We start from the raw sequence: 26,453 nt of genomic DNA, 5'->3' as shown, positions 1-26,453 counted from the left end.
GTCAGAGTCGTTGCTATGAGTATGCCACAAAATTAGCTTCATCTTGCATAAATTCACATTCCGAATGTTGATTCTATTCTATTTTATTTTATTTTTTTCCTTTTTTAGGACCACACCCATGGCATCTGGAGGTTCCCAGGCTAGGGTCCAATCAGAGCTACAGTTGCCGGCCTACACCACAGCCACAGCAACGCCAGATCTGAGCCCCGTCTGAGACCTACACCACAGCTCTCATGGCAACACCAGATCCTTAACCCACTGAGGGAGGCTTGGGATTGAACCTGCGTCCTCAGGGATGCCAGTCAGGTTTGTTTCTGCTGAGCCACAACAGGAACTCCCCAAATGTTGATTTTATTGATTGTCCTTCTTAGCATCAGACGGCGTCATGTGTTTAGAACTCTGTCTGCAGACTCATTTTCGCACCACTTTCTTTTCCTCAGTTTTATGTGTCTTTTTCTCTTCCTACTGCTTACCTTCCCTTTAGAGCAAGTCTGCGATCACCCGGGCCTCGCCCAGCCCGTGGGGCCCCAGGCACAGGCGGCTCCCAGACTAGCGGAGAAGCCCAGCTCTGCGCCTCTCTTGCTGGAAGGACTTTTGGGACCCACTGCCCCTCAGGAGCTGCCCTCCCTCCTGGTCACCCTGACCCGATTCTGAACCTGGGGTCCCAGCCCGGGGCATCCATCCTGCCCCTGCCTCTACCTCGGGGACACAGTGACACACAGATGCCTCTTTTTTGTGGGGGGGGGGCAAACCCGGGGCACATGGAAGTTCCTGGGCTAGGCATGGAATCGGAGCTGCAGCTGCCGGCCTACCCCACGGCACAGCAACACCAGATCTAAGCCTCACCATGATCCTCAGCCTTTGGCAAATGCTGGACGGTTAACCCACGGAGTGAGGCCGGCGATTGAACCTGCATCCTCACAGATACGGTGTCAGGTTCTTAACCTGCCGAGCCACAGTGGGAACTCCTGCCTTTTACCTGTTGTTGCTTTTGCAGCACAGATGTATAGTCCAAGTGAGAATTCAAAGCCATCCCGATGGGGGTGCATTGCAAGAAGAGGGGGTGACTAATTCAAAACTGAGGAAATCCCGGAGTTCCCACTGTGGTTCAGCAGAAACGAATCTGACTAGGAACCATGAGGTTTCGGGTTAGATCCCTGGCCTTGCTCAGTGGGTTAAGGATCCGGCGTTGCCGTGAGCTGTGGTGTAGGTGGCAGACAAGGCTCGGATCCCAAGTGGCTGTGGTGCAGGCTGGCAGCTACAGCTCTGATTAGACCCCTAGCCTGGGAACCTCCATATGTTGCAGGTGCGGCCTGACAAAAAGACAAAATAAAATAAAATAACATAAAAATGCTCATCAGGAAAAATATATAAATAAGCATGTGAGGTGACGGATGTGTTAACTACAATTATTGTGGCGATATACACAGATATCAAATCCCCTTAAACGTACACATTGTTCTATGCCATTCTATTTCAATAAAGTTGGGGAAAATTATTTTAAAAAGAAGGGTGGGAGCTCTCTTGTGCTCAGCAGGTTAAGGATCTGGCATTGTCACTGCAGTGGCTCGGGTTGCTGCTGTGGTGCAGGTTTGATCCCTGGCCTGGGAACTTCTGCCTGCTTCAGGCGTGGCCAAAAAATAAAAAAATAAGAAGGAGGAAGATGACCTGGTTATTTCTGAATTATATTTTAAAAAATTTTTATGTATTTTTTTTTCCTTTTTTTTTTAAGGGCCTCACCTGTGGTCTACGGAGGTTCCCAGGCTAGGGGTCAAATTGGAGCTATAGCTACTGGCCTACCCCACAGGCACAGCAACGCCAGATCCGAGCCATGTCTGCAACCTACACCACAGCTCACAGCAACATCGGATCCTTAACCCACTGAGCAAGGCCAGGGATCGAACCTGCAACCTCATGGTTCCTAGTCGGATTCGTTAACAACTGAGCCACGACGGGAACTCCTAATGGATTTGGTTTTTTTTGTTTTTTTTATTTTTGTCTTTTCTAGGGCCGGACCTGCGGCATATGGAGGTTTCCAGGCTAGGGGTCTAATCGGAGCTGTGGCCTCTGGCCTATGCCAGGGCCACAGAAATGTGGGATCCGAGCCACATCTGTGACCTACACCACAGCTCATGGCAATGCCGGATCCTTAACCCACAGAGCGAGGCCAGGGATCGAACCTGCGTCTTCATGGATACTCGTCAGGTTTGTTCCTGCTGTGCCAAGATGGGAACTCATATTTCTACATTTTAGAGAGGTCCTTCTAGCTGCAGGGTCAACACACAGGAAAGAACCACCCCAAAGGGGGGAGGGCAGGGCCAGAAGGGGCGGTGGCAGCAGGGGTGGCACGGAGGGAAGGAGCGTCCGTCTGCTCGGGTCCTGCCCAGGGAGGCGGCCGGGGCGCGGGTGTGTCTGGAGCTCTGCGCTGGCTGCCCCTCCCAGGGGCTCACGCTAACCCGAGGGTGGCCAGGATAACGAGTCACACTGAGACGGCCAGGCTCTGTCGTGAAGAAGCCAGGGGGCCTTGCGACAGGAAGGAGCCGGGGCCCGGGTTCTGCCTGGGCTAGGTCCCCACTGCTGGCCTTGGAGCTGCCTCCTCGTCTGTGATGTGAACATGGTAATTCCCGCCCGGCGCTTGGCGCAGCTGCTGGGAGGACGCGGAGAGGGGAGAGGGAGCGTGAGCGAGGGAGGCTCCATCGGCAGAGAAGGGGGTTGCGGCCCCGCGTCCCTTCGATGCCTTGGGTGGACTCCGTCACTTCATGTGACATCCCCGCTCCTCTCACAGGTGGCCGGGGCTTGGAAGGTGCCGTGTGGAGGGTGCGTGAGAGCCCTGGGACCCAGCCAGCCACTGCTCTGCAAGCCACTGCACAGAGCCTTACAAACACCAGTCAGTGTCTCTTTTCCCCTGGTCCATGCTGAGACCAAGGCCCCTGCGCTCCCCCAGGGCTTGTCTGGTGACGTTTCTGGGCAGCTGCTGCTCTGGCTTCAGGGGATCTTTTTTCTTTTTTCTTTTCAGGGCCACACCTGCGGCACACGGAAGTTTCCAAGCTAGGGGTTGAATTGGAGCTGCAGCTGCCGGCCTGCACCACAGCCACAGCCACACTGGACCCGAGCTGCATCTGCGATCTACGCTGCAGCTTGTGGCAACACCAGATCCTTAACCCACTGGGCAAGGCCAGGGATCAAACCCGCATCCTCACAGAGACCAAGTCAGGTCCTTAACCTGCTGAGCTGCAACGGGAACTCCTTTTCTTTTCTTCCTTTTTTTTTTTTTTTTAAAGGAAGGATCTTGACTTAGATCCTCCACCAACAGGTTCAAAGGGCGCCAGGAAGCCATGTCTGTGGAGCACGCCTGCTCCCAGCCCTCTTCAAAGACAACGTTAATAAGGATTTTTATATCAGGATGTGTTGTAATTGCAAGTTCTATTTAAGTCATTACACGTATTTACACTCATTATGTAGTTAGCTGTAATTATCCTAATTGTATAAATGCACAATAATTGACTAAGATAGACTTTGTAAGAACAAAAAGAATCCACCCAGAAAACCTTCCTGAATGTTGAGAATGCAGCAAACCCCATGGGAGGCCCGGGGTGGGGGTGGGGGGACACTTGTGGGAGCTCGAGCTGCGAGCTGGGCCCTGGCCTGATCCCGTATACAGCAGGTACTCAAACATTGCAGCCGAATGGAACTGACGGTCTTTCCTGAGACAAAACTGAGGCTGAGGTCACAGAGGAGACTGGTTTCAGCCTCGGGGAGGGGTCCAGTCTCCGAACCCCCAGTGGGCTTTCTGGACGTGCCAGAGGACGACCACCACGCCACCCTCCTGCTCAGAGATATTCCATGGCTCCCCACTACCCAAGGAATAAAGTTCTGGAGTTTCCGTCATGGCTCAGTGGGTTAAAAATCTGACGCAGGAGTTCCCTTTGTGGCTCAGTGGTTAACGAACCCAACTAGGAGGCATGAGGATGAGGGTTCAATCCCTGGCCCTGCTCAGTGGGTTAAGGATCTGGCGTTGCTGTCAGCTGTGGTGTAGGTTGCAGAAGTGGCTCAAATCTGGCGTTGCTGTGGCTGTGGTGCAGGCCGGCGGCCATAGCTCCGATTCAACCCCTAGCTTGGGAACTTCCACGTGCTGTGGGTGTGGCCCTAAAAAGACAAAAGACAAAATAAATAGAGTGACTCTGACACAGTGTCCATGGGTTCAATCCCTGGCCCTGCTCAGTGGGTTAAGGATCCAGTGTTGCCAAAAGCTGCAGTGTAGGTCGCAGATGCAGCTCAGATCTGGCGTTGCTGTGGCTGTAGCGTAGGCCGGCAGCTGCAGCTCCGGTTGGACCCCTGGCCTGAGCACTTCTACATGCTGCAGGTGCGGCCATAAAAAAAAAAAAAAATTAAAGAATAAAGTTTCACCGTGGCATTCTGCTTCCGGTCTTCCAGGATACCCTCCAGTCGTCTATCTTTAATGCCATGCCCAGAAATTCTCCGGCACACACGCTTCCCATGGTCTGGACGGACCAGCTGACTTTCCTGGGCATGCTGCGCCCTCTCCCAGGCACTGCCCTCTGGCTGACTCGCCACCCTCCTGCCTCTTGCCCGTCTACTGGAGCCCCACCTGCTGCCCCAACCCCGTGAGGGCCCCTCCCCCGCGAGGCCTTCCACGGTCTTTCCCCGTGGAAACTCGGCTCTCGGCTTCTCCCCACATCGCTCACAGCTCAGAATCTGTAATTCTCTGATGACACCTGACGGCTTCCTAACCCAAGTTCAAGTCTTAGTGGCCGCGCCTGTGTCTGCCAGTAGGAGCGAGCTTCCCCAAGGCCAAGACGAAGGACACCTGCCCGGTCTCCGTGTCCCCACCTCAGCAGAGCCTGTGTGGAGCTGACGAGTGAATGGACGGAGCTGTGGGTGAAGGACTTCTCTGGACGGCAACACTCTCACCAACAGAATCAGAGGCGTTCGGGGAGCGCAGAGGGATCTCTTCTGCCAGCTGGGGGCAGGTGCTCAGGGAAGGCTGCCTGGAGGAGGTTTCTAAAGGGAATCTCGTAAGATAGACCCGTTGCTAGAGAAGAGGGGCGCTGGCAGACAGAGTCACATGGAAAAAGGCCCAGACGGTGGGTTTTGGCCCAGGGCGGCAGAGGATTCAAGCAGGAACCAGAGGTCCAACACAGAGCTGGCTTTTAAGGCGTTCAGGGTCCTGCTGTGCCACCTACAGATGTTTAGTGACCAGTGGGGCAGAGAGAGGAGCCAGACAACTTCAGAGCCACAGGCTGCCAAGAACAGCGCTGTCCCGTGGACGGAGGGTCCTGATGACGCAGAGATGGAGGGGACAGCTGGGCTCGCGGACCCCACTCTTTAGGGCCTCAGCAGACACAGACTCATGAAATGCTCCCAACATCATTGCCAGGAAGGTTCAGCCCAGGCAGCTCACAGATGAGGAAAGGAACGGGCTCGGCCCCCACCCCCACCCCCAGTCACACGGTCAGAAATGGGCAGCGAGCGGGTGTGCAGATCCAGGCAGCCTCTGGGTCTAGGATCGGTGTCAACCACTGCCCCACACGGCCACTCAGGGAGTAAATCCGTGACACAAGGCGGCTGAGACCTCGACTTGCTGGGCGAGTCCCCCCTCCCAACCCTGCCCCCCCAACTCCCACTGCTCCCGGTGGCTGTGCCCCTGCAGAGCCATATCCTAAAGCCGCCCCCAGACCACGCCACCCACCTCGGGGTTCTCCTGGCTTGGGGGCCGGTCTTCCGTCTTCTTTTTGGTGGCCTGAGCTCCCTGAGATGGCTCCTCCGTGGGCGGCCGCGACTCCGCCGTGCTCTCAGGCTGCGTCTGCACTTGAGGCTGAAGGATGATGACCTGGGAGACGGGCGGGGCGGTGAGGGGGCGGAGCTTGAGGGGGCGGAGCTTGAGGGGCGGGGCCCGAGAGGACCGAGGAGGCTCGCCCCCGCCTCTCCCACCCCTTGGTGGTGCAGGCCTTACACTGCCAGGTCGGTCTGCCCAAGAATCGAAATCGGACCTGGGTCCAATCCTGTGCGACTGTCTCCCAGCCGTGTGGCCTTGGGGAGGTCACTTCCCATCTCTGAGCCTCAGCTGCTTCATCAGTTAACACCTTGGCAACATGCACCTCCAGGTGGCAGTGAACGTTCAGGCGGCAAAGACTCAAGATGCATCAAATGCAGGTAAACTGAGCTCAGACCTGCTCCCTGCCTGACGCCATGGTATTAAGGGGGCAGAGGGGCAGGGACCCTTCCTGGGTCTGTCTGGCTGCTTCGCCTGATCCCCCCGCCCCCGACAGCCACTCTGCCACCTCCTCCCCACAACCCAGGCCACTGTGTCTGAGGTGTTCAAACCTGGCTTAGGGATCAGGCAGGTGGGAGCCAGGAGGTCCCGATTTGCTGACTCGGAGGGGCCCTGCCAATCCTGGGGGATGGAGAGGGGAGGGAACCTCGACCCCGCTCAGCAGCACACACAGCAGCCCCACTCCAGTGCCCTCCCGGGGTTCAGGAATCACTGGCTGGACGGACTGAAGGGTCTGAAAGCTGAGACACTGAAGCCTGACCTCTGCCACCCGGCCTCTCCGTGGGCTGGGGTCTCCTCCATCCGTGGCTCGACTACTGCATCTATTCTTTTGGACAACGAATGGGGAAAGAATCTAAGCAAAGGAATCCACCAGGAGCAGCCCTGGTCTGGCCTCAGCCAGGAGTAACTTGAATTTGTTTTTCCCTCCTAAAAACGTAGTGACTTGTGAAGAGAAAAAAAAATTTTGGGGGTCTTTTTAGGGCTGCATTGTGGCATATGGAGGTTCCCTAGGGGTCAAATCGTAGCTATAGCTGCTGGCCTATGTCATAGTCACAGCAACGCTGGATCCTTAACCCACTGAGCGAGGCCAGGGATCAAACCCACGTCCTCATGGTTACTTAGTCGGGTTCTTTTTTTTTTTTTTAGGCCTGTGCCCGTGGCATATGGAAGTTCCCAGGCTAGGGGTCTAATCAGAGCTGTAGCTGCCGGCCTATACCACAGCCAAGGCAACACAGGATCCAAGCCATGTCTGTGACCTACACTACAGCTCACAGCAACGCCAGATCCTTAACCCACTGAGTGAGGCCAGGGATCAAACCTGCATCCTCATGGATGCTAGTTGGGTTTTTTAACTGCTGAACCACAATGGGAAGTCCAAAAAAATTTTTTTAGACCCTTGTAGCAGACTTTTTGTGTGTGTGACTTGCGAATTTGAAGCTCTTAAGCACAAAAAGAAAATGCATCCCATTTTTCTGCTGGCTTGAGGGAAAGTAGTCTGTTCTTCTTATCGGAATTTTGAAGCCCCAGAATTCTCTGGATGGAATAAAAAAAAGCTCCCTTTTTATATTCATGGGAAAAAAACCACTAAGATCCCCAGCAGAAAAAAAGGGCAAAAAAAGTTCTCAAATGAAGGAGATAAGACTCTTGAAAAATACAGGGAACCCTTCAAGCCCAACACTAACCAAAACAATTCAATTTTCAAACATCAGCATCTGGGAAGTTCCTGTTATGGCTCAGGGGTATTGAACCCAACTACTAGGCATGAGGACGAGGGTTTGATCCCTGGCCCTGCTCAGTGGGTTACGGATCCAGCGGTGCCGTGAGCTGTGGTGTAGATCAGACATGGCTCAGATCTCGCGTTGCTGTGGCTGTGGTGTAGGCCGGCAGCTTCAGCTGCAATTCAACCCCTCGCTTGGGAACCTCCAAATGCTGTGGGTACAGCCCTAAAGAAGGCAAAAAAAAAAAACCCAACCAACCAAACAAACAAAAAACAAAAAACAAAAAAACCCAGAACAAAACCAAAACTAACATCTGTTTGCACCGACTAAATGAGCAAAAAGTGTTTTAAAATGCCAACACTGAGTGCCAGTGAGGTTGCAGTGAAACACGTACGCTCATCCAACAAACGTCTGCTACGCTCCCTCTCTGGACCAGGCGCCGTCTGGGGTGTGAGTTTCCTCACTGGAACTTGCCACCTGACTCTGGCTGGTGATGACCCTTTGGGCCTGGAGAATCCCTGGGGATGCCGTCCCGTCTGGAAGTGGGTGGGCCCAAAAGCACCCTCCCAGAAATACACCGCGTGCAGTACCACAGAGCTGCGTGGAAGTGGCTGCCACTCGGGCTGGAAAGTGGAAGGGACACTGGCCATAGGCAAGGGACAGGCAGCCTGGTGGACCCTGAATTGGACACGGAGGAAAAGAAGCCAAAGAGAGGCAACAGCACCTGCTACGCAGCCCCAAGTGCACCACGCAATCGCCGGGGAGCTGGGCGTGGAACCGGAGAGGATCTTGGTTTTAGTTTGAAATCTTGGCAGGAAGTCATGACGATTTCCATGCAGTCACCCAGGGGCCAAAAAGCCCCTGACCACCTCCCTCCACCCGCAGAGACCAGGCACGGGCCCGCCGTGCCCTCGGCCACACGTTTCATCGGCTAATGAATTGTTCTGAGGAATGAAGTCGCTCAGGCACCGAGGGATCGCACTTTCCCGACTGTGTCCACTCGCTCAGCCACGTGTCCTTTCGCTCCCCGTTCATTCGCTTGTAGCTCCCGAGTCCCACCTCGGTCCTCCCACCTTGACTCGCTCGCTCGGCCCTCCGTCAGGCGCCACTCCTGCCATCCGGGCAGCGGGACCCTCCCCACTCCTCCGCCCGGGCCGATTCCCCGACGGCTCATTCACGCTCTGTTCCTTCCCGCCTCGGTTCCCACTCCAGCCATTCGCTGGGCCGCCTGACGGTTCTGCCAGCTGGTCACGCGCTCTGCCTGGGCCTCCTTCACCCGACCCCTCCCGACGCCTGCCCCCCGGGCGCGTGGGCCCACCTGCCCGCGGGCACGCGCTCACCTGGTTGTCGGCACTGATGAGGAGGGGCTGGACTTTGATGCTGTCGCTGACCGCCGACACGGCGGTGCTGGGGGCGATGGCGGCGGCATGGCTGGGGGCGGTGGAGATGATGGCATAGGCCACCCCGGCGCTGCTCAGCGGCGAGGTGATGGCGGCGGGCTCGGCGAGGGCCTGGGGCTGGCTGCCGGGCGTTGGCACATGGCTCACGGTGTTGTTGGCAGTGGGGAGGGCCGGGCTGGGGTTCTTGATACTGACCACGGTGGCCTTCTGGAAGGTCGGGGGCTGCTTGGGGGGCCGGTCCCGGCCGGGGGTGACGGGGAGGCTGTCTGGAATCAGAGTCTTTGGCCTAACCTGGGGAAGGGAGGCAGCGGCGCGGGGTCAGACAGGCACACAGACGAGGTGACATGAGCAGAGCCGGACTGGGGACGAGTCCAGGCACGGCACGGACACGACCCCGCCCAGAGACTCCCACGTGAGAGGTGAGGGCCGGGCAGCGGAGCGCCCATGGACCCACCAAGGCTGCCTGCGTCCCGGGCTGTGCCCTGCCTGGCCAGGGGCGTCTGGTCACCAGCGGCCACAGCGGAAGGGGAGGTCTGGGGTGGTTTCCGTGCCAGTGCCACATGGCCCCCGTTAGGCAGGCGTCTCGCCAGGGCCACCCCGGAGCTGGTCTCCACTTGGGTGGCCCTCCCTTCTCCCGCCACAGTGGGCCCGCAGCCAAGCAGACCTGCCCTCTAAGCACAGGCACGACTTCCCCGCCATCAGGGGCGTCGCAGAGGCCGGGCTGAAGGCCTGGCACCTGCCCTGTGGATGGCCGGGCTGGGGGTGGACGGCCCTGTCCCGCCCGCTCTGTCCTTGGCACCTCTGGTCTGTGGAGCCAGGCTCAGAGCCCCACACAAACAGATACTGAGTGTGGAAGGTTCCCTCTGGTCCTGGCCGCAGGCGGGGCGAGAGGCAGCCAGCGAAGACCCCAGCTGTGATCTGCGCTCACGTCCCAGGGGCTCCGTCCTGTGCTCTGGGGGCCGCCCCCGTCATTCGGGGTACGACCACCGGCCCTGGTCCACACGGCTAACAATCCATCGATCGGACTTTCAACGGGGGTCAGCCGGGCCCAGATGGCAGCGCTCAGCTCGGCATCAGCTCGGCCGGGGGCTCAAGGTTTGGCTCAAACGGGTGGGCCTCTGACCCAGAGAAAACACATCCGGGAGACCCCGGAGCTCAGGACCTTTCACCCCTGCCACCCAGAGCCGTGCACGGCCAGGCCCGGTCCTCCCCGCCCGTGACGCGCGCCCCCTCCTCTGGGCCTGTGGTCGGTTCCCACCGAGGCTGCTGGTTCTGCTCCCATGTGGCTGCTTCCTGTGACGGCAGCAGCCGGCAGCCAAGCAGGTGAGCACTGGGCAGCTTCTGGCCTGAGTGGACCCCCTGGCAGCTCACCAAGCCCGGCAGGTCTGGACATTTGCTGGGAGGGGGATGGCAGGGGCGAAACACGGACAGAAGCCCGGGAGCAGCAGGGGGAGGGGAAGGAGCAGGGCGGGTGCAGAGGCTGGGGGGTGACAGCGACAGTGTGTGTAAGTTGTGTGTGTTGTGTGTGCCATGTGCTGTGTGTGTTGTCTGTGCACGTGTGCTGTATTGCTGTGTATGTGTGTGTTGTGTTGCTGTATGTTGTCTGTGCACATGTGTGGTATTGCCGTGTGCGGTATGTTGCTGTGTATATGTGTGTGTTGTGAGTGCGGTATCTTGTCTGTGCATGTGTGTTGTGCATCGTGTCGCTGTGTGTGTTCTGTTGCTGTGTATGCGTGTGTGTTGCGTATGGGTTAGGTTGCACGTGCTGTATGTTGTATTTGTGTTGTGTGCTGCATGCTATGTGAGCACGTGTGTTGTGTGTACTGTATGTTGTGCATGTTATGTGTGGGTTGTGTGTGTGTGTGTGTGTGGTGTGGTGTGTGCATGTGTGCTGGGTGTGTGTTGTGTGTGTGTCTTGTGTGTGGGGGGGACTTGGACTTTTACAACCGAGGGAGGCAGGTGGGAGTGGGAACGAGGGAAACAGCTCTGACCTGATCGGAAGCCTTTCCCCGGCCCCCATCCTGACCCTCCCTTTTGCTCAAAAGCCTTCCATGGCTCCCAGCTGCCATCAAGTCACAGGCAGGCAAAGCTCACTCCACAGCTCAGCATCCAAGGCCTCCGAAAAGCTGCTGCTGCCTCGCCAGCTCTGCGCCTGCTCCCACCGCCCTTCCAGGGCTGCGAAGCCTGCGGTTCTGGCCTCCCCGTGTCGCTTGCCTCCCTTTCTCACCCCTGTGTCCTTGTGTTCCACTTCCAGGATGCTCATTCCCTGGGGTCTGGCTCCCCTGGCACTGCCAAGACTTCCCACCCTCTGAGGCCTGCTTCCAGCACCACCTCCTCCAGGAAGCCCTCCCTGACCGCTAGGCAGGCTATGGGCCTCCTCGGAGCTCTCACGGCCCTTCCCTGCAGATCCTTCAGACACAGCCCAACCACCCGAGTTCAAAGCGTCTGACTGCTTGTCTGAACCCCTCCTGGGCTCTGGGCTTCCTGGGGGCAGGACCCTGTCGAATTCGGTCCAAGTGGAGATTCAGCGAGGCTGCCACGAGGACAAGAGGGCCGCGGACAGGCAGCAGCCCTCACCACCTGTGCAGGTGGCATCCCGGGTGGCTTAGCGGCAGGTGGCCCACAAAGCTGGGCACTGGGCGACAACCAGCAGGCATCTGCTTGAGGCCAGGCACTGCTCCAAAGGCTCTGTGCCCCCTGGTCCGGTCCCCACGGAGGAGACTCGGCTCAGGAAGGTGAAGACGCCAGGCGACTTGTCCAAAAGGGGCAGGCCAGTCAGGACAGGACCCAGGGCACCCAGCCTGCGTCTGGGGTCTCCCGAAACGCATCCTCTTGCCCCCGCTTTCTCACGCTTTTCTGGCCGGGACCCAGACTTAAAATCTCCATTACATCGTGACCCAGCCCAGAAACAAACTGCTGATGAAGGAATATGCTGATGACGTGTCTTGACCTCCTCTCTTCTAGTCCAGCCTGGTTTACTCCATTAAAAAAAAAAACAAAAAACTGGTCATAACCCATTAAATTGATCTCGCAATTCTTCACTCTGTGAAACACTCTGAGTCTGATCCAAAAATCTCTTCAGGACAGACAGAGGGGGCAGGAGAAGGGAGGGACCCCCACGCGGGTCGCGCCCAGCTCACTGCCCTCTGGAAACCTCAGCCCCAAGGACTGGGCGCAGACAGACAGAAACAAAGCCCACCCTCAGGCTGCTTACCTGAGGTAGCACTGCCGCTCCTTGCCCAGCCAACCTCTGCAAGGAGCTGACCTGAGGACCCGTGACAGGCACTGCAGTGATGGTTCCCAAAGCCTGCAAGACAGAGGAGGGTGGCACTGGGACCCACATGCCCCCCCCAGCTGGCACCCAGGGTGTGCCCTGGGGACCGTGGACGCTGCTCCCCTTCTCTTCATTCTGAGTTTTTTTCATCACAAACGTAACACATACCATGCAAGAAATTTTGGAAGCTAGAGGAAGAAAAAGAAGGGCACCCCCAGGAAACAAATGGCACCCCCAGAAAACATTCACCCTTTGTTTGGCCTCAGCTTCCTTCTAAGTATGTTTTCTCCACAGCTGAACACTGAATTGTGTAACCCGTTTTTCTACTTGTACTTAAGGGCACATGTGAGATTTCCCCATGTCACGACCATCTGCATAAAGCACTCTTCCAGTGGCTGTGGAGTCTTTCAGGCAGCAGACACCACGGCGGTTCCTCAGCCAATCCCATCCTCCCAGAAATGTGGGTTTTAGTCCCGTCCTTTTCCAATGAACAAGCAGCGCTGCCATTCACATCTCTGCGGATAAAGCCATTTCCACATCACAAGCATTTCTGCAGGACAGGGTCTGAAAATACGGATCAATGGACAGGAAGTGTTAAAGGCAGGACTGTTGGGGGCCCGCGATGCAGGTCTCCACCGGGCTGCTCAGCAGGGCAGAGACCAGGGCTCACCCTGACACACCCTCAAACCTCAGCCTCCGAGTCCAGGCTCTCTCCAGCACGCACAGGCCAGGACGGCCACACCCGCAGCAGGGTGGATATTTAGGGTGGGGGGATGGGAGATGACACCTCCCAGGGACTCCAGGGCCACACAGATACAGAGGATGTGTTATGGCCCCTTTTCTGGGAAGCACCACTACCCACAGCTGATGAAGGGGCAGTTCCACACAACACATTTGTACTCCAGGAGTCCGCCTGGTGGGCAGAGGCATCCGTCACTCGGAGCCAGCCAAACCGCCAGTGACCAGTGGCCAGATGCTCTCGTGAACATAGATGCCAAAATTCTTTGCCAAGTGTCCGTGACTCAATCCCAACAATAATAAGAAGGATAATACATTCCAAACAAGCTGAACTTATCCCAGGAAGGCTAGACTAATGTGACATGGGTCAGAAAAAGATGCTAGGGTTATCTCATCAGATGCAGAGAAAGCCCTGAGCCAAATCCAACATCCATCTATTCCTGATAAAAACATGTCAGCAAACTAGGAATAGAAAGTAACGTCCTTAACCTGATAAAAGGCGTCTCTGAAAAACGCACAGCTACCTCACATTTAATGATGGAAGACAACTCCTTTTCTGCTGAGATCAGGAACAAGGCAGGGAGGTTCTCTCTTACGAGTCCTCAGCCCCACTGGACTAGAAGTCCTAGCCAGTGCAATAAGGCAAGAAAAAGAAATGAAAGGCTCCCACAGGAGGAAGAAGAAGTGACACTGTCTCTGCAGATGGCCGTATCGTTGATGTGGAAAATTTTACGCTGTTAGAATGAACAAATTAAACAAATAAGTTTAACGAGGCTGAAGGGTACAAGTTCAATATACAAAAAGCAACTGTATTTCCACGTACTAGCGCCAACATGTAGAAGTTTTAAAAATGGTGACCTGCCACCTGCGAGAGCACCAAGAAATAAGGAATTCTTAGGGGTAAATATGACAACAGTCGTATAAGAGTTGTACACTGAGCAATTTCAGAAGCTGCTGAGAGAAACTGAACCAGCACCTCCCCAGAGACAAGCGGATCATCAACCCACACACCACAGCGGGAACTCCTCAGTATTAGGGAGATGTTACTTGCCTGCCCTGATCAATCCATAGCTTCACTACACCCTCCATCAAAATCTACTCCCAAAAGGGTAGAAACGGACAAGGTCCTTTCAAAATGCGTATGGAAAGTGCAAAGGACCCAGAATAGCTAAAACCACTTGAAACAAACAAAGACAACATCCAACAAACAAAACGAGTGATTTATTCTTCCCAACTTCAAGACCTAGTATAAAGCTATAGCCATCAACACAGCGTGGCATAGACAAATTATACAAATAGGTCAACAGAACCAAACAGAGTCCAAAAAGAGACTCACACGAATGTTGTCCACTGATTTGTCAGCAACGACTGCAAAGTCTATTAATTTAGTGAAGAAAGGACGGTCATTTCACAAATGGTGTTGGAACAGACAGATACCCTATATATTAAAATCAAACAGGAGTTCCTGCTGTGGCTTAGTGGGTTCAGAATCCGATTGCATGAGTTCCTGTGGTGTCTCAGCAGTTAACGAACCCGACTGGTACCCAAGAGGACGAGAATTCGATCCCTGGCCTCGCTCAGTGGGTTAAGGATCCAGTGTGGCCATAAGCTGTGGTGTAGATCGCAGACGCGGCTTGGATCTGGCGTTGCTGTGGCTCTGGTGTAGGCCGGCGGCTGCAGCTCCAGTTCGACCCCTAGCCTGCGAACCTCCATATGCCTCGGGTGTGGCCCTAAAGAGACAAAAAGACAAAAATAAATAAATAAATAAATAAATAAATAAATAAAAAGAATCTGACTGCAGCAGCTTGGCTTGCTGTGGAGGTTTGGATTCAATCCCTGGCCTGATGCAGTGGGTTAAAGGATCCAGCATTGCTGTTTCTTTGGCGTAGGTCGCAACTGTGGATCGGATCTGATCCCTGGTGTGGGAACTTCCATATGCTGTGGATGAAGCCATAACATCAAAAAACAAAAAAACAGGAGTTCCCGTCATGGCGCAGTGGTTAACGAGTCCGACTAGGAACCATGAGGTGGCGGGTTCGGTCCCTGCCCTTGCTCAGTGGGTTAACGATCCGGCGTTGCCGTGAGCTGTGGTGTAGGTTGCAGACGCGGCTCGGATCCCGCGTTGCTGTGGCTCTGGCGTAGGCCGGTGGCTACAGCTCCAATTCGACCCCTAGCCTGGGAACCTCCATATGCTGAGGGAGCGGCCCAAGAAATAGCTAAAAAGACAAAAATAATAATAATTAAAATAAATAAATAAATAAATAAATAAATAAAATTGTCCTAGATATTTAAAAAAAAACAAACAAAAAAACAAAACAAGCAAAGAAAACCGCATAACTTCCATCCGTACCTCTCACATATTTAAAAAAACCACCACTCAGTGGATCAGGGATCTAAATGGAAAAGCTAAAACTGTAAACTTCTAGAAGAAAACACAGGAGAAAATCTTTAGGGGTGCAGGTTGGGCGCAGGGTCTTAGGCACAAAAGCATAATCCATATGAAAACAAATTAATAACAAAAATTTAAATTAAAATAAATGTGAGGATTTATTCAAAAACGAACAAACTAATAGACAAGACTTCAAAAAATTAAAAACGCCTGAAATTGGAAAGACAGAATTAAGAGAATGAAAATGTGAGCCCCAGACTGAGAAAACACACATGTAAATCACTGATCTGATAAAAGACTTGTACCCAGAATATATAAAAGAACCCTCACATCCCAATAATCAGAAAACAAACAACCCAATTAAACAGCGATCTGAACAGATACTTCACTCAAGAAGATGCGCTCATGGCAAATACACAAATGAAAAGATCCTAAACAGCATTCGTTATTAGAGAAATGCAACCAAACCCCAGTAAGATGCCACCACACACCCGTTCACACGGCTCCCCCCGAAAGAGGCCGACCAAGTCCGGAGGCGGTGAGGTGGGCTCGCTCTTCTTGGGAACGGAAAGTGGCCCAAACACGCTGGAATACCTTGGCCGTTCCATAAAATGTTAAACGTACATTTACTGCTACGGACTGAAGGCGGATGTGCCCCCAACACTCGCATGCTGAAACTCAACCCCAATGTCATGGAATTTGGAGAGGGAGCCTTGGGGGGTGATGACGTCATGAGGGTGGGGCCGTCGTGATGGGGTCAGCGCCCTCACAAGGAGACTCACGGAGGGCTTCCTGCCTCCCCATCACCCACCAGGGGCGAGGACGCAGTGATAATGTCTGGGCTCACTTGCCGAAGCCTCACTGCTCAGTGAGGTGGTGTCAGCAGGCGGGGCCGCAGGGAGGGTGCTTAAGCCAGGAGGGTGGGACCTTGAGGAAATAAATGCCATCAGTGCCTATAAAAGAGGCGGCAGCGTTCCTGGCCCCGCCCCCATGCAAAATACAACACGAGATCTGCAGCCAGGAGAGCCCTCACCTGACCGTGTCGGTGCCCTGCCCGCCAGCTCCCAGCGTCCAGACCTGGGAACCACACACTTCCGTTTACAAGAAGCCGTCCAGTCTGCGGTCTCTTGTGACAGCAGCCCGAATGGACGAAGAGATCGTCCGTCATCAAATCGCGACACGCGCTCGCACGGCCAGCACCCTGATCTTAGACGTCCCAGGCTCCAGAACTGCGAAAAGTAAACGGCTGCTGTTTGGGGTTTTTTTTTTTTTGTCTTTCTAGGGCCACACCTGCGGCATACGGAGGTTCCCAGACTAGGGGTCCAATTGGAGCTGTAGCCACCGGCCTACATCACAGCCAAGGCAACACAGGATCTGAGCCACATCTGCGACCTACACCACAGCTCACAGCAACGCTGGATCCTTAACCCACTGAGCAAGGCCAGGGATCGAACCCGCAACCTCATGGTTCCCAGTCGGATTCGTTAACCACTGAGCCACGACGGGAACTCCTGGCTGCTGTTAAAGCCCCACTGGGTTGATAGTGTTTTTGTCATAGCAGTGCCGACTAAAACATTCAACTCATAGGTATCACTCAAGAGAAAGGAAAGCTCATGTCCATCCGGAGGCTTGCCCGTGACTGTTCACAGGAGCTCTAGCCATGATCGCCCAAACTGGAAACGGCCAAGCGTTCATCAGCAGGTCCACAGATAGACCAAACAGTCACAAAGTCACCCAGTGGAATATTACTCAGCAATAAAAAAGGAACAAGCCACAGATACCACATGGATGACTCTCAAAATAATTCTGCTGAATGAAGGGAGCCAAACCAAAAAAACAGGGAGGACAGATTATTGTATGATTTATAGAAAATCCCAGAAAACGCAAGCTCATTTAAAGGGATCAGAGGCTGGGTGGAGATGGAAAGACAGGAGGCATGACACTCTATCAGTGGGTGGAGCTGTGGGGTCCCCTGGGGGAGTGAAGAAGATTCTGGGGCTCTGGGACCACCAGGGCAAATCCACGCCCGACACCTGTAGGAGCCAGAAAACAGGCATGAAGCGGCTTTCCTGGTAACTCTCTTCCTGCTAAGATCCCCAAACAAGCCCTCCAGACAAGGGGTGTGTGCCGTCTGCGTGTGTTGCCAGTCGTGTGTCTCTGTGTGGAAAGGTGACAGGGCTGCCGTGTGTCACTTTCGCAGTGTGTTACTGCATCAGCTACTTCATTCTCCAGCATCCACGTGGGCACATGCGTCCTGTGTGTTTCGTAGAGATCCCTCTCCGGTACCTCTTTGGCTCTGTGTCTGTGCGTCCTGAGGGAGCCAGTGATGCTAAGCCTTCATTCCAGGTTGGTGTTCAGCCCTCTCTGCTGGCATGGGACCCTGGCGACTTCCGCCCACACACCTTAGAAACCGACCATCAGGGAGGGGAAGGAGGGGACCACGGGAGGAGGGGTGGGGGAGGGTGCTGGAGAGGCAGAGCCTGCCAGGTCAGGGTGGGTCCGGCGAAAGACCCTGGAGCCCAGGAGCGTTGCTTTGACCTCGTTCTCAAATACTCAGTCACCAAGACAGACGACCTGCCACGAGGAAAATGCTGGACGCCTGCAGATGCTGACAGAACAAAGAGCGTTCACCTGCTCCGTGAACTCCAACCCAACCTGACCACTGGCATTTATACCGCTGCCTGGGCTGCGGGGCGCCCGAGAGCTCTTCACGGGGCACCTTACAGTGGGTGGGTGGGGGCGCCCCTTGTGCCACGTGACCAGATGACTCCCTGGCTCAAAGCCCAAAGGCCCAGGCTTTTGGGCAGAGTTTGCAACAAACAGGCTGCTGAGCAGGGTCCCTCTGCCGCGTGGCTTCTGAACTGTAGGTTTCCTCCCGGAACACCAGGGCCCCCTCCCAGCCCCGGCCACCCTCCGTCTGAGCGGAATGGGCGGCCGGGCGCCCCCCGACTGCCGTCTGTCTGCGTCTCTCGGCTCCAAGGCTGACCCCCGAGTGCGTTCTCCCACGTCCTTATACACCTTTAATTAACAAGCTGAAGAGACATTTTCTCTGGCAGGGCCTGACCTTTCGGCTCCGCGTCGGAATTCATCGATACCGGCAGCAACAATCATCTCCGCGGCTATTTCACAAGCAGGGATGGTTTACAGCCGCACTTTTGTCGGGGTAAATGAGCTCCTGATGAGACGTTTACAGCTCGGAGCATTTTAATAGGAGGGAAAGGGGCCGTAAAACTCGAAGATAACTTCACAGTCTTCCTGCATCGGCGGGTCCTGGGGGCAGCTGGGGGACCTCGAGAAGCGCTGCCCCGGCCGAGGCAGGTGGCAGGCGCCCAGGCGGCAGGTGTCAGCGCTGACTGGGCACACAGTGGGGACGGCCTGGGCTGGGGGTCAGGCTCGGATTCTGGCTCTGGCGCCGGCGGCGTGTGGCCCTTAGCTCTCTGTGCCCGGCACCTACCTACCTCCCCAGTTCTAACCCGGGTGTCCGCACTCGTCTCCCCACAGTAAGCAGAGTGAAGTGCCCTGGGGTGACGAAGCAATAAAGGAAACCAGAGCCATTGTCCCCGGCTCCCCACTGTCTCAAGTCAACAGCGCTTCCCTGGCATCAGAGGACAGGCACTGAGCCCGTCTGCATCCGGGGCTCTCACGGGGCCCCAGGCTGTGTCCCTGTGCCCGAGATGGGGCACAGGGCCTGCTCCAGGCTCTGACCTGACGGATCCGACTGGCCTTTCTCATCTCCCCTCTCCTGCTGGACAGTGGCTCCTGGACGGCAGATGGAGGCCCCTGTGCATCCTGGAGTCCAGCCCAGGTCCTGGCCTGGGCAGGTCCAGGGTGAAGTGACTGATGACGTCATCAGACAAAGAGGGCCTGCGGCCCCCAGGGTCCCCCAGGGTCCAGCTCTGGGACCCTGCCCCAGATGCTCAGGGAGCAGGACGGCTTCAGACCTGCACGCACGGTCACCCAGAGCACCCCATCCACGAGGCAGGCCTGCTGCCCGCCAGCCCATGCCAACCCTCCCCCTGACCTCCTGGGCTTGGTTCAGTTCCTGCGCCCAGAGCCACCCTCCCCGTGGGACCCTTGGCGCGCGTGCGAATGAACCCAGGGTGGGGAGTTGGAGTGGTCCCGTCTTGTCTATATAAACATGTTCCCAAAGCAGACAGACACCCAGCATTAGGGACCAGTGGGGGGCCAGCCTGTCTCCAGGACTAGACAGGACAAGCCCCCCACCAGCGTCCGCCCCAGCCTTCATCGGCCACGTCTCGGGCACCATCCGTGGACAGGCCTCTGTTTCCAAACAGCCTGCTAATAAGCTCTGAGTCCCAGGGCCCTGCACGCTGACAGTGGAGAGACTGGCAGTCACAGCTGGCAGCACGCAACGCAGCAGGACTGCAGGGCCTGCAGGGACGAGACCACGTGGGTGGCCGTCTGCATCTCCCACGCGCCCCAGCCACAGCCACACAGCAGTCAGAGAGCTCAGTCCTCGGGCTCCTCTTTCCTCTTGGTGGAGGGGGGGGGGGCGGGGGGGGCGGTCACGGAGAGTCCCTCCCCCGGGCGGCCTGGAGGACAGGTGTATGCCTGGGGCGGGGCTGCGGGGGGAGAGCCTTACACCTCACAGCCAGGCAGGCAGAGTCACAGGGTGATGCTCTCACCCCATGCCTTTTTCCAGGACTTTCTCTGTTCTTAGGACTCACAATTCAGGGCTGACCCCTGCTCTAACCAGGCCCGTCCCATCCCTTCCATAGTTTGTGCATCTCTTCCTGACTCTGAACCCAGCCTCCTGACCAGCTGTGTGTCCTCGGGAGGTTCCCAAGCCTCTCTGGGCCTCAGTTTCCACAACTGTCCGCCAAAGACCACCTCACTCCTACTTCCCAGGCCTGGTGTCAGCGGGAACTGTCACAGGACAGACCGAGCTTAGCCCTGGACCAAACCCAGCCGCTCCTGCAGGCTGGAGGGAGGCTCCATCACCACGGTGAAAACCAACTCTCACCCACCCGTAACGCAACGCTGGTGGCAGAGCCTCCTGCAGTGTGAGCTTGGGAGACTGGTGGCACGGGGGCGCCTGCGGACCCCAAGGGCTCCCACGTGCCTCTTCCCCAGTCTGACCCACTAAACCCAAACCGCCAGCCCTCAGACACATGCTCCCAGCGGAGACCCAACTCCGCTTCCCCATGTGCTGGGGACACTGGAAGCTATTTTAAAAGCAAGTCTTTTTTCCATTCAGCATTGCCAGGGCTGGTCTCATAGCGAGATCCTCTCATGGGACAGCACCAGGGTCAAGGACACACAGTGCCCTCTGAACCCCTGTCCGTACATCGTGAGCCCATCACTGGGCCAAAGGGGCCACAGACGACGCGGCTCAGAGGCTGCAGGATCCAGATCTGAGGAGAAGCTTTCTTTTTAAAAAAATTTTATGGGGCGTTCCCGTTGTGGCGCAGCAGAAATGAATCCGATTAGGAACCATGAGGTTGTGGGTTTGATCCCTGGCCTTGCTCGGTGGGTTAAGGATCTGGCGTTGCCATGAGCTGTGGTGTAGGTTGCAGACACGGCTCGGATCCCGTGTTGCTGTGGCTGAGGTGTAGGCCAGAAGCTGTAGCTCCGAGGAGACCCCTTGCCTGGGAACCTCCATATGTCGCAGGTGTGGCCCTAAAAAGACAAAAAAAAAAAAAAAAAAAAAAAAAAAAAAAAAAAAAACCCAAACCAAAAAATTTTTATGGCCACACCGAAGGCACATAGAAGTTCCCAGGCGAGGGGTTGAATTGGAGCTACAGCTACTGGCCTGCACCACAGCACCACCAATGCAGATCCGAGCCGCATGTGCGACCTACACCACAGTTCACAGCAATGCCGGATCCTTAACCCACTGAGTGAGGCCAGGGATTGAACCCACATCTTCATGGATACAAGCTGGGTTCTTAACCCACTGAGCCACAACAGGAACTCCAAAGCTTTCGATTTTAACATCTCAGAACCCAGAGGACAGAAACTTCTCAGAGCACTCTGGACTTGCAAAGAGAGCTCCGTTTTCCCCCCAGAGAAACCGAACTGCATGAAGGGAGTGTCTGAGCTGGGACGCGTCTCTGCCTCCATTTACAGATGCAAAGGCTCAGGCCCAGAAGCCGAAGGCGTCTTTCCAAGACCACACGACTCGGCTGAAAACGCAGGGCTCTTCTCGGCTTTGCCGGCTACGAGCAGGTGCCCGTGTGCAGAGAAGGCATGTGCTTCTGGAGAAAGGCTGGCCCCCACCCTGCCCCGCAGGACAGGCCACGCAGTGGTGCAGGACACACAGGAAGCCACCACGGCCCCTCACCTGCCACCCCTGCTCGGAGCCCTAAGTGCCAGCAGACACAGGAAGAAAGGCCAGCAGGAGGACACAGGTCAAGATGACTCAGACATCAAGAGTCCATCCACCCAAGGAAATGCCGGTGGGGGCAGTGGGCAGTGGAGGAAGCAGGTCCCTGAAGGCCTCCTGGGGAGAGGGGACAGCCCTCCCTCCCATCCCCCACACCCAGGCCTGCCCAGGTGACCGGGACTCAGTGTCCTCATCTGAGAAATGGGAGCCTAGCGTTCCCTCTCACAGAGCTTCTGAGGACTGGACAGTGACATTGCGGGGGGGGGGGGTGTCCCAGGGCCCCCTCTCTGTGGGGACAGTACGAGCCATGGGCATTGTCATTAAGCCCCTCCCCCTTCTAGGGCAGCTGCTGCCCAGAAACAGACACCACCGCCCCGGGGAGGGGACCGGCTGGTCTGGGGCCCACACCTCGGTGCCCCTGGTCTTCAGCTGCATCCCACCCCCTGGGGCCACTGCTGTGCGAAGGCCAGGGTTGATATCAACTCAGGTACACAGAAGAAACTAGAGAAACACACAGGGAAGTCCTCCTAGAGAAAATGACATCCTCAGTGTGACTCCTCTCGAGACCTCGCTGAAGAGGGCAGACAGGGCTCTTGGGGGCGCGCCCTGTCCCCAGGCAGGTGGGGCAGGTCACCAAGGCTGGAGAGACCCAGGACCCAGAGCCTCTGCCGAGCAGTCAGGGAAGGCCCTCTGTGTGCCCAGGGCCACCCCAGGATGTGGCTCCTGGCTCCTCCCAGGCAAGGCCCTCACTCAGGAGCAGAGGCAGCAGCCTGCCCAGATGGCACCTTCAGCCACAGCCCTGCAAACTTTCAGAAGCACAGCCCCAAATCGGCTGCTGGGAAAGGTCTGTGCCCCAAGCAGCTTGGGGACAGGAGAGGCTTGTTGCTGTGTTTAAACTGCAGGGTTTTCACGCCTGTCTGGGGCAGGAGCTCGGGCAGGGCTTCTGCGTCTCTTCGTTGCCCACCAGGAAGGAAAAGCAGAAGCTGAGTTTTGCCAAAGGAAGCCTCCTGGGGGCTGCCTACAGATTCTGCTCCCATTTACAGCAACTCTCTGCCATGCGTCCCTCCCCAGCAAGGGACACTGAGACAGGGGCTGGTGCCACATGGCCAGCCTATGGTGGCGCCTGGGTCTCGCCAGAGCCTGAGCCCTTGGCCACCACATGGGAGTCCCAGACATCTCGGGGTTGGGGGGGGTCCTGGGCCTCTGAGTCCTCAGTCCCCAAACATCCCTGCAGATCTGTCCCCCGGTTACATCCAGGTGGGCTCCCGGCCCCTCCCTGGCACTTACTCCTGCTCAGATGCCCACAAGCATCCCTGTGGTGGGAGGTGATCCCAGGCTGAGACTCTGAGCCAGGGGAGAGGATTCGGGCCTCGGAGCTGGGGGGTGGGGGGCGGCGAGCACCGTGCCCGGGGTGTGATCAGCAACCAGAAGAGGGTTTGCGGGCTGCGCGGGGGAAGCCGAGGCTGGGACATGGCCCGCCCCTCGAGGAGCTCAGCCTCCATCACCGGAACAGAGGTCCCGGGGAAGGAAGCGACGGCACACAGAGGAGAATGTGTTCCTGAGGCACATGTCGGTCCCTCTGCTCGTGAGGCCGGGGAGGCTGGGCTCCAGCCAGCCCTGTGCACACAGAAGCCGGAGGACACCCTGGCTCGCCGGCAGGAGGAGGAAGTGCCCAGGATCCCGTGCGCCCTGTATCTGGGGACAGACCCTGTGACCTTGATTAACCTTGTCTGGGAGACGGGTGTCCTGTCGGGGGCCCAGGACGGCTCTGTCAGGTGTGCATGCCCAGTGGGGCTTCAAGGAGGGCAGGGCAGGGAGGTCCCCTCCCGCGCCCCCTCCGGCCTGGAAAGTGTGCTGGGCTGACCAGAGTGGGGGTCCTGTGGTCCACACCCCCGAGGTTCCAGGCGCCCAGGAGCAGGCAGCCGGCTTCCCAGCCCAGCGCCAGCAGAGCGGCCGTGCAGCTTCTCGAGTTGCCATTTTCCCTGCGTCTTCATGGAACCACCGTGACGCGGGGCAAAGATAACAAGGACGCTCCACCATCCGTAAGTGCCAATAAATATTAATATAACATAAGCACCACTTTTACTGTCGTGCGAAACCAGTTTATTATTCACAGATGAAATCCGCCCGCCCGCCGCCTTTATCACTGTCGGGAACGACTGAGTTCCCAGTGTTGCTGGCATGCTCTGCCAGCCCCGACTCGGTGCCCCCACACCTGCCCCCTGCCTCCACTGGCCCCGGGGAAAGGCACATCTGCCTTTGCCTCCCCAAGTCTCCTCCCAGCCCATGTCCGTGTCTACGGCTGGGACCCCATACACACCTGGAACATGCAGGACAGTGGGCGCCAACCCACCTGCACTTGAACTTCATTCCCCTGCCGGCCTGGGTCATGCCAGGCACCCCTGTGCTCACCTGAGGCTGGGAGAGTGAGGACCACCTTCCCCGTTCCTGGGACCAGAAGGGCCAGCAGGAGGCACCTGGAGCCACTGCTGTGAGCCACTCCCTGGGACCTCTGATCACAGATGCGCATCAGGGACCGTGTGGTGACGGGAAGGCTCGTGGGAGGGCAACAGGGTCTCCTGGTGAAGCGAGGACCGGCGCACCCAGGCCTGTGGTTCCCTGCCGGGCACATCTGGGGCCACCCAGCCCACGTGCACCGGGACCAGACCTGGGCACTCTCACAACAGCGCCTGCGACAGGGAAGACAGCGTCTGCAGGGGACGGATCCACTGGAACGTGCTCAGGACGGAGAACCTGCCGGCTGCCAGAGCGAATGAACCACCGTGCAGGTGGCATCGTGTGAGTGAGGACCTTGGGACTCAACGCAGGACCTGGGCTGCTCCCCAGGGGCAGCAGGGGCCAGGCAGGCTCTCGGCTGGCATAGCCAGCAGAGCGAGGCTGCTGTGTGGGGGCAGTACCTGAAGCCAGGTGGTAAGGTGCCGAAGGTGGGCCAGGGTGGGCCCCTCTGGGGCAGGGGGTCCGAGGGGCCCACGGTGCCGCAGAGGCCAGCTTAGATCTGCCCTTGAGGGAGGCGCCTGTCCACAGGCTTCCACGCCCGCCAGCCCCTGCCCTGGGCATCCTGCTCTCTCCCAGGGCCTGGTGGTGATGGGGGGAGTCTCCAATGCTCAGCAGCCCCCGGGAGAGGGGCGCTCCACCCGAGGGGTGCCCCGAAACCGTAACACCGAGTCTGTAAAACAAGAACCCTCTTCCCAAACCTGCTTCTCCCAGCCCCACGGGGAGAGTCATTTTCTGAAGCTCAGATCCTGTAGCTGCTGCCAACTCCCCACCTCAAAGCAAACCTGTTTACGGAGCGCGCCGTGGGGGAACAGCTGCCCGCACAGGTGGCTCCAGCCAGGCTGGGTCCCGGTGACCCTGACCGAGTGGGGCCAGCGGAGGCAGGCTGCCCGGGGCCACTCAACCAACACAGAGGTCTTCACAGAGGCGGCCGCTCCTAATCAGAAAGCCCCAGAAAACACAAGTGGCTGCGCAGCGCTGACATTTAAAACACACCCTTCAACAGCCCCTGGCGTGGCAAAGTGGCTTAATTAACTTGAAAGGATGTAATTTTATGCTATTTAGTGGGAAATACATACTCTAAATGGCACTGTGGACTAAGAACTGGGGGCTGCGATCTTGAGAAGGTGAAAAAAATTACAGCCATGAGCCCCGGGCAACCACAGGTGTGGGGTGGGCGTGGGGGTGGGGTGTGCTGGAAACTTCCCCACAGATGGCAGCCTCCGAAGCCGCGACAGTGTCCACAAGGCCAGCTAAAACGACCACATCACATCCACTCAACTGGGAAACGAACGGCGGTCTGAAAGAAACCCGGACGAGGGGGGAGCCTGGAGCCGGCAGGACCCCCATCCAGCCCCCCTCGCCAGGCCCTCTGGGCACCTGTTTCCCAAGGGGGAGGTACCCACCTTGCTGCGCGGCTCTGCCTGTGTGGCATGTCACAGGGCGGGGAGCACCCCGGAGGGTAGCCCCTGGCTGGAAGCTGCCCCACCCCCGCTGAAGGGGTTGCCTCTTCCAACCTGGGGTGCCCTGGGGGGAGGCCAGCCTCTCGGCCTTGAGGCGGGACGGGGAAGGCAGGGTCACCCACAGAGGACCCAGGGACTGGGGCTGCAGCCTCGCGGGGACACTCGGGAGACCCTGGGGCTACTTCCTTTCTTCCATCTGTTCCCTGCAACGATGCGGCAAAATCCACTGGGAAGGACGTGGGCTCCTGTCTGGGGGCAGGAGGGGCTCACGGGGGCTGCTCCCTCCCCCAGAGATGGGGTGGCCTCTAGGCCTGGGGCAAGAGGAGGGCACGGCCTGGCTGGTGCCTGCCCTTCCCCGGGTCCCCACGGACTGCCCCCACACCTGCCCCCTGCTCTCCAAGACTTGGTGGCGGGTGTGTCTGCTTCTCGGCAGGGGCCCCGGAGCTGCTCCCTGGGCCCCTGGACCCAGAGGCCACCACCGCCAGCTGGGCATCTTCCTAATGAATCATAGAGACGGCGAAATGCATCTATGGGCGGGGGGTCTTCGTCCTTGCAGCCTCTCCCCCACCGACCCCGGACCTCCATGAAGTGAACAGTCATTGGGGAAATCTAATTTCCATGTGCGGTCGGCTGAAGCGCACCCCCACTGGCCCGGCCCCTTCATCCTGCACCTCCAATGGCCAGGAATCTAATTTAGGGGACGCACTCGGCGCCACGGGGAGCCCTGCTAACAGCCACGACACGCTCCCCAAGCATGGAGCGAGCATGGCCTGGGCGGTGGAGGGGAGGGGTGAGGCCCCGGCCCCGGGTGGGGGGT

General features: G+C 57.3%; 1 protein-coding gene across 4 annotated transcripts in view; it reads right to left on the bottom strand.

Moving 5' to 3' along the window:
* The window catches only part of PHF21B (PHD finger protein 21B), a 96,010-nt gene that overhangs the window by 19,331 nt on the left and 50,226 nt on the right, over positions 1-26,453 (bottom strand). For all 4 annotated transcript variants that reach the window (XR_014845368.1, XM_021091398.2, XM_085024977.1 and 1 more), the window contains 3 exons: positions 12,127-12,219; positions 8,853-9,203; positions 5,711-5,851 (listed from right to left, as the gene is read on the bottom strand). Coding sequence is in view for 3 of the 4 variants with exons in the window: in XM_021091398.2 (XP_020947057.2) it covers positions 5,711-5,851; positions 8,853-9,203; positions 12,127-12,219 (585 nt within the window). In the remaining variant the exon portion in view is untranslated. The remainder of the gene's footprint in view (positions 1-5,710; positions 5,852-8,852; positions 9,204-12,126; positions 12,220-26,453) is intronic.

The sequence above is a fragment of the Sus scrofa genome, chromosome 5, assembly GCF_054392235.1.
Source record: "Sus scrofa isolate SSC_HxYL_T2T_F1_AM1 chromosome 5, Sscrofa_HxYL_maternal_Yorkshire_Landrace_v2.0, whole genome shotgun sequence".
NCBI lineage: Eukaryota > Metazoa > Chordata > Mammalia > Artiodactyla > Suidae > Sus > Sus scrofa.
The sequence above is the reverse complement of the archived record's forward strand: the minus strand, read 5'-3'. Positions and strand labels throughout refer to the sequence as shown.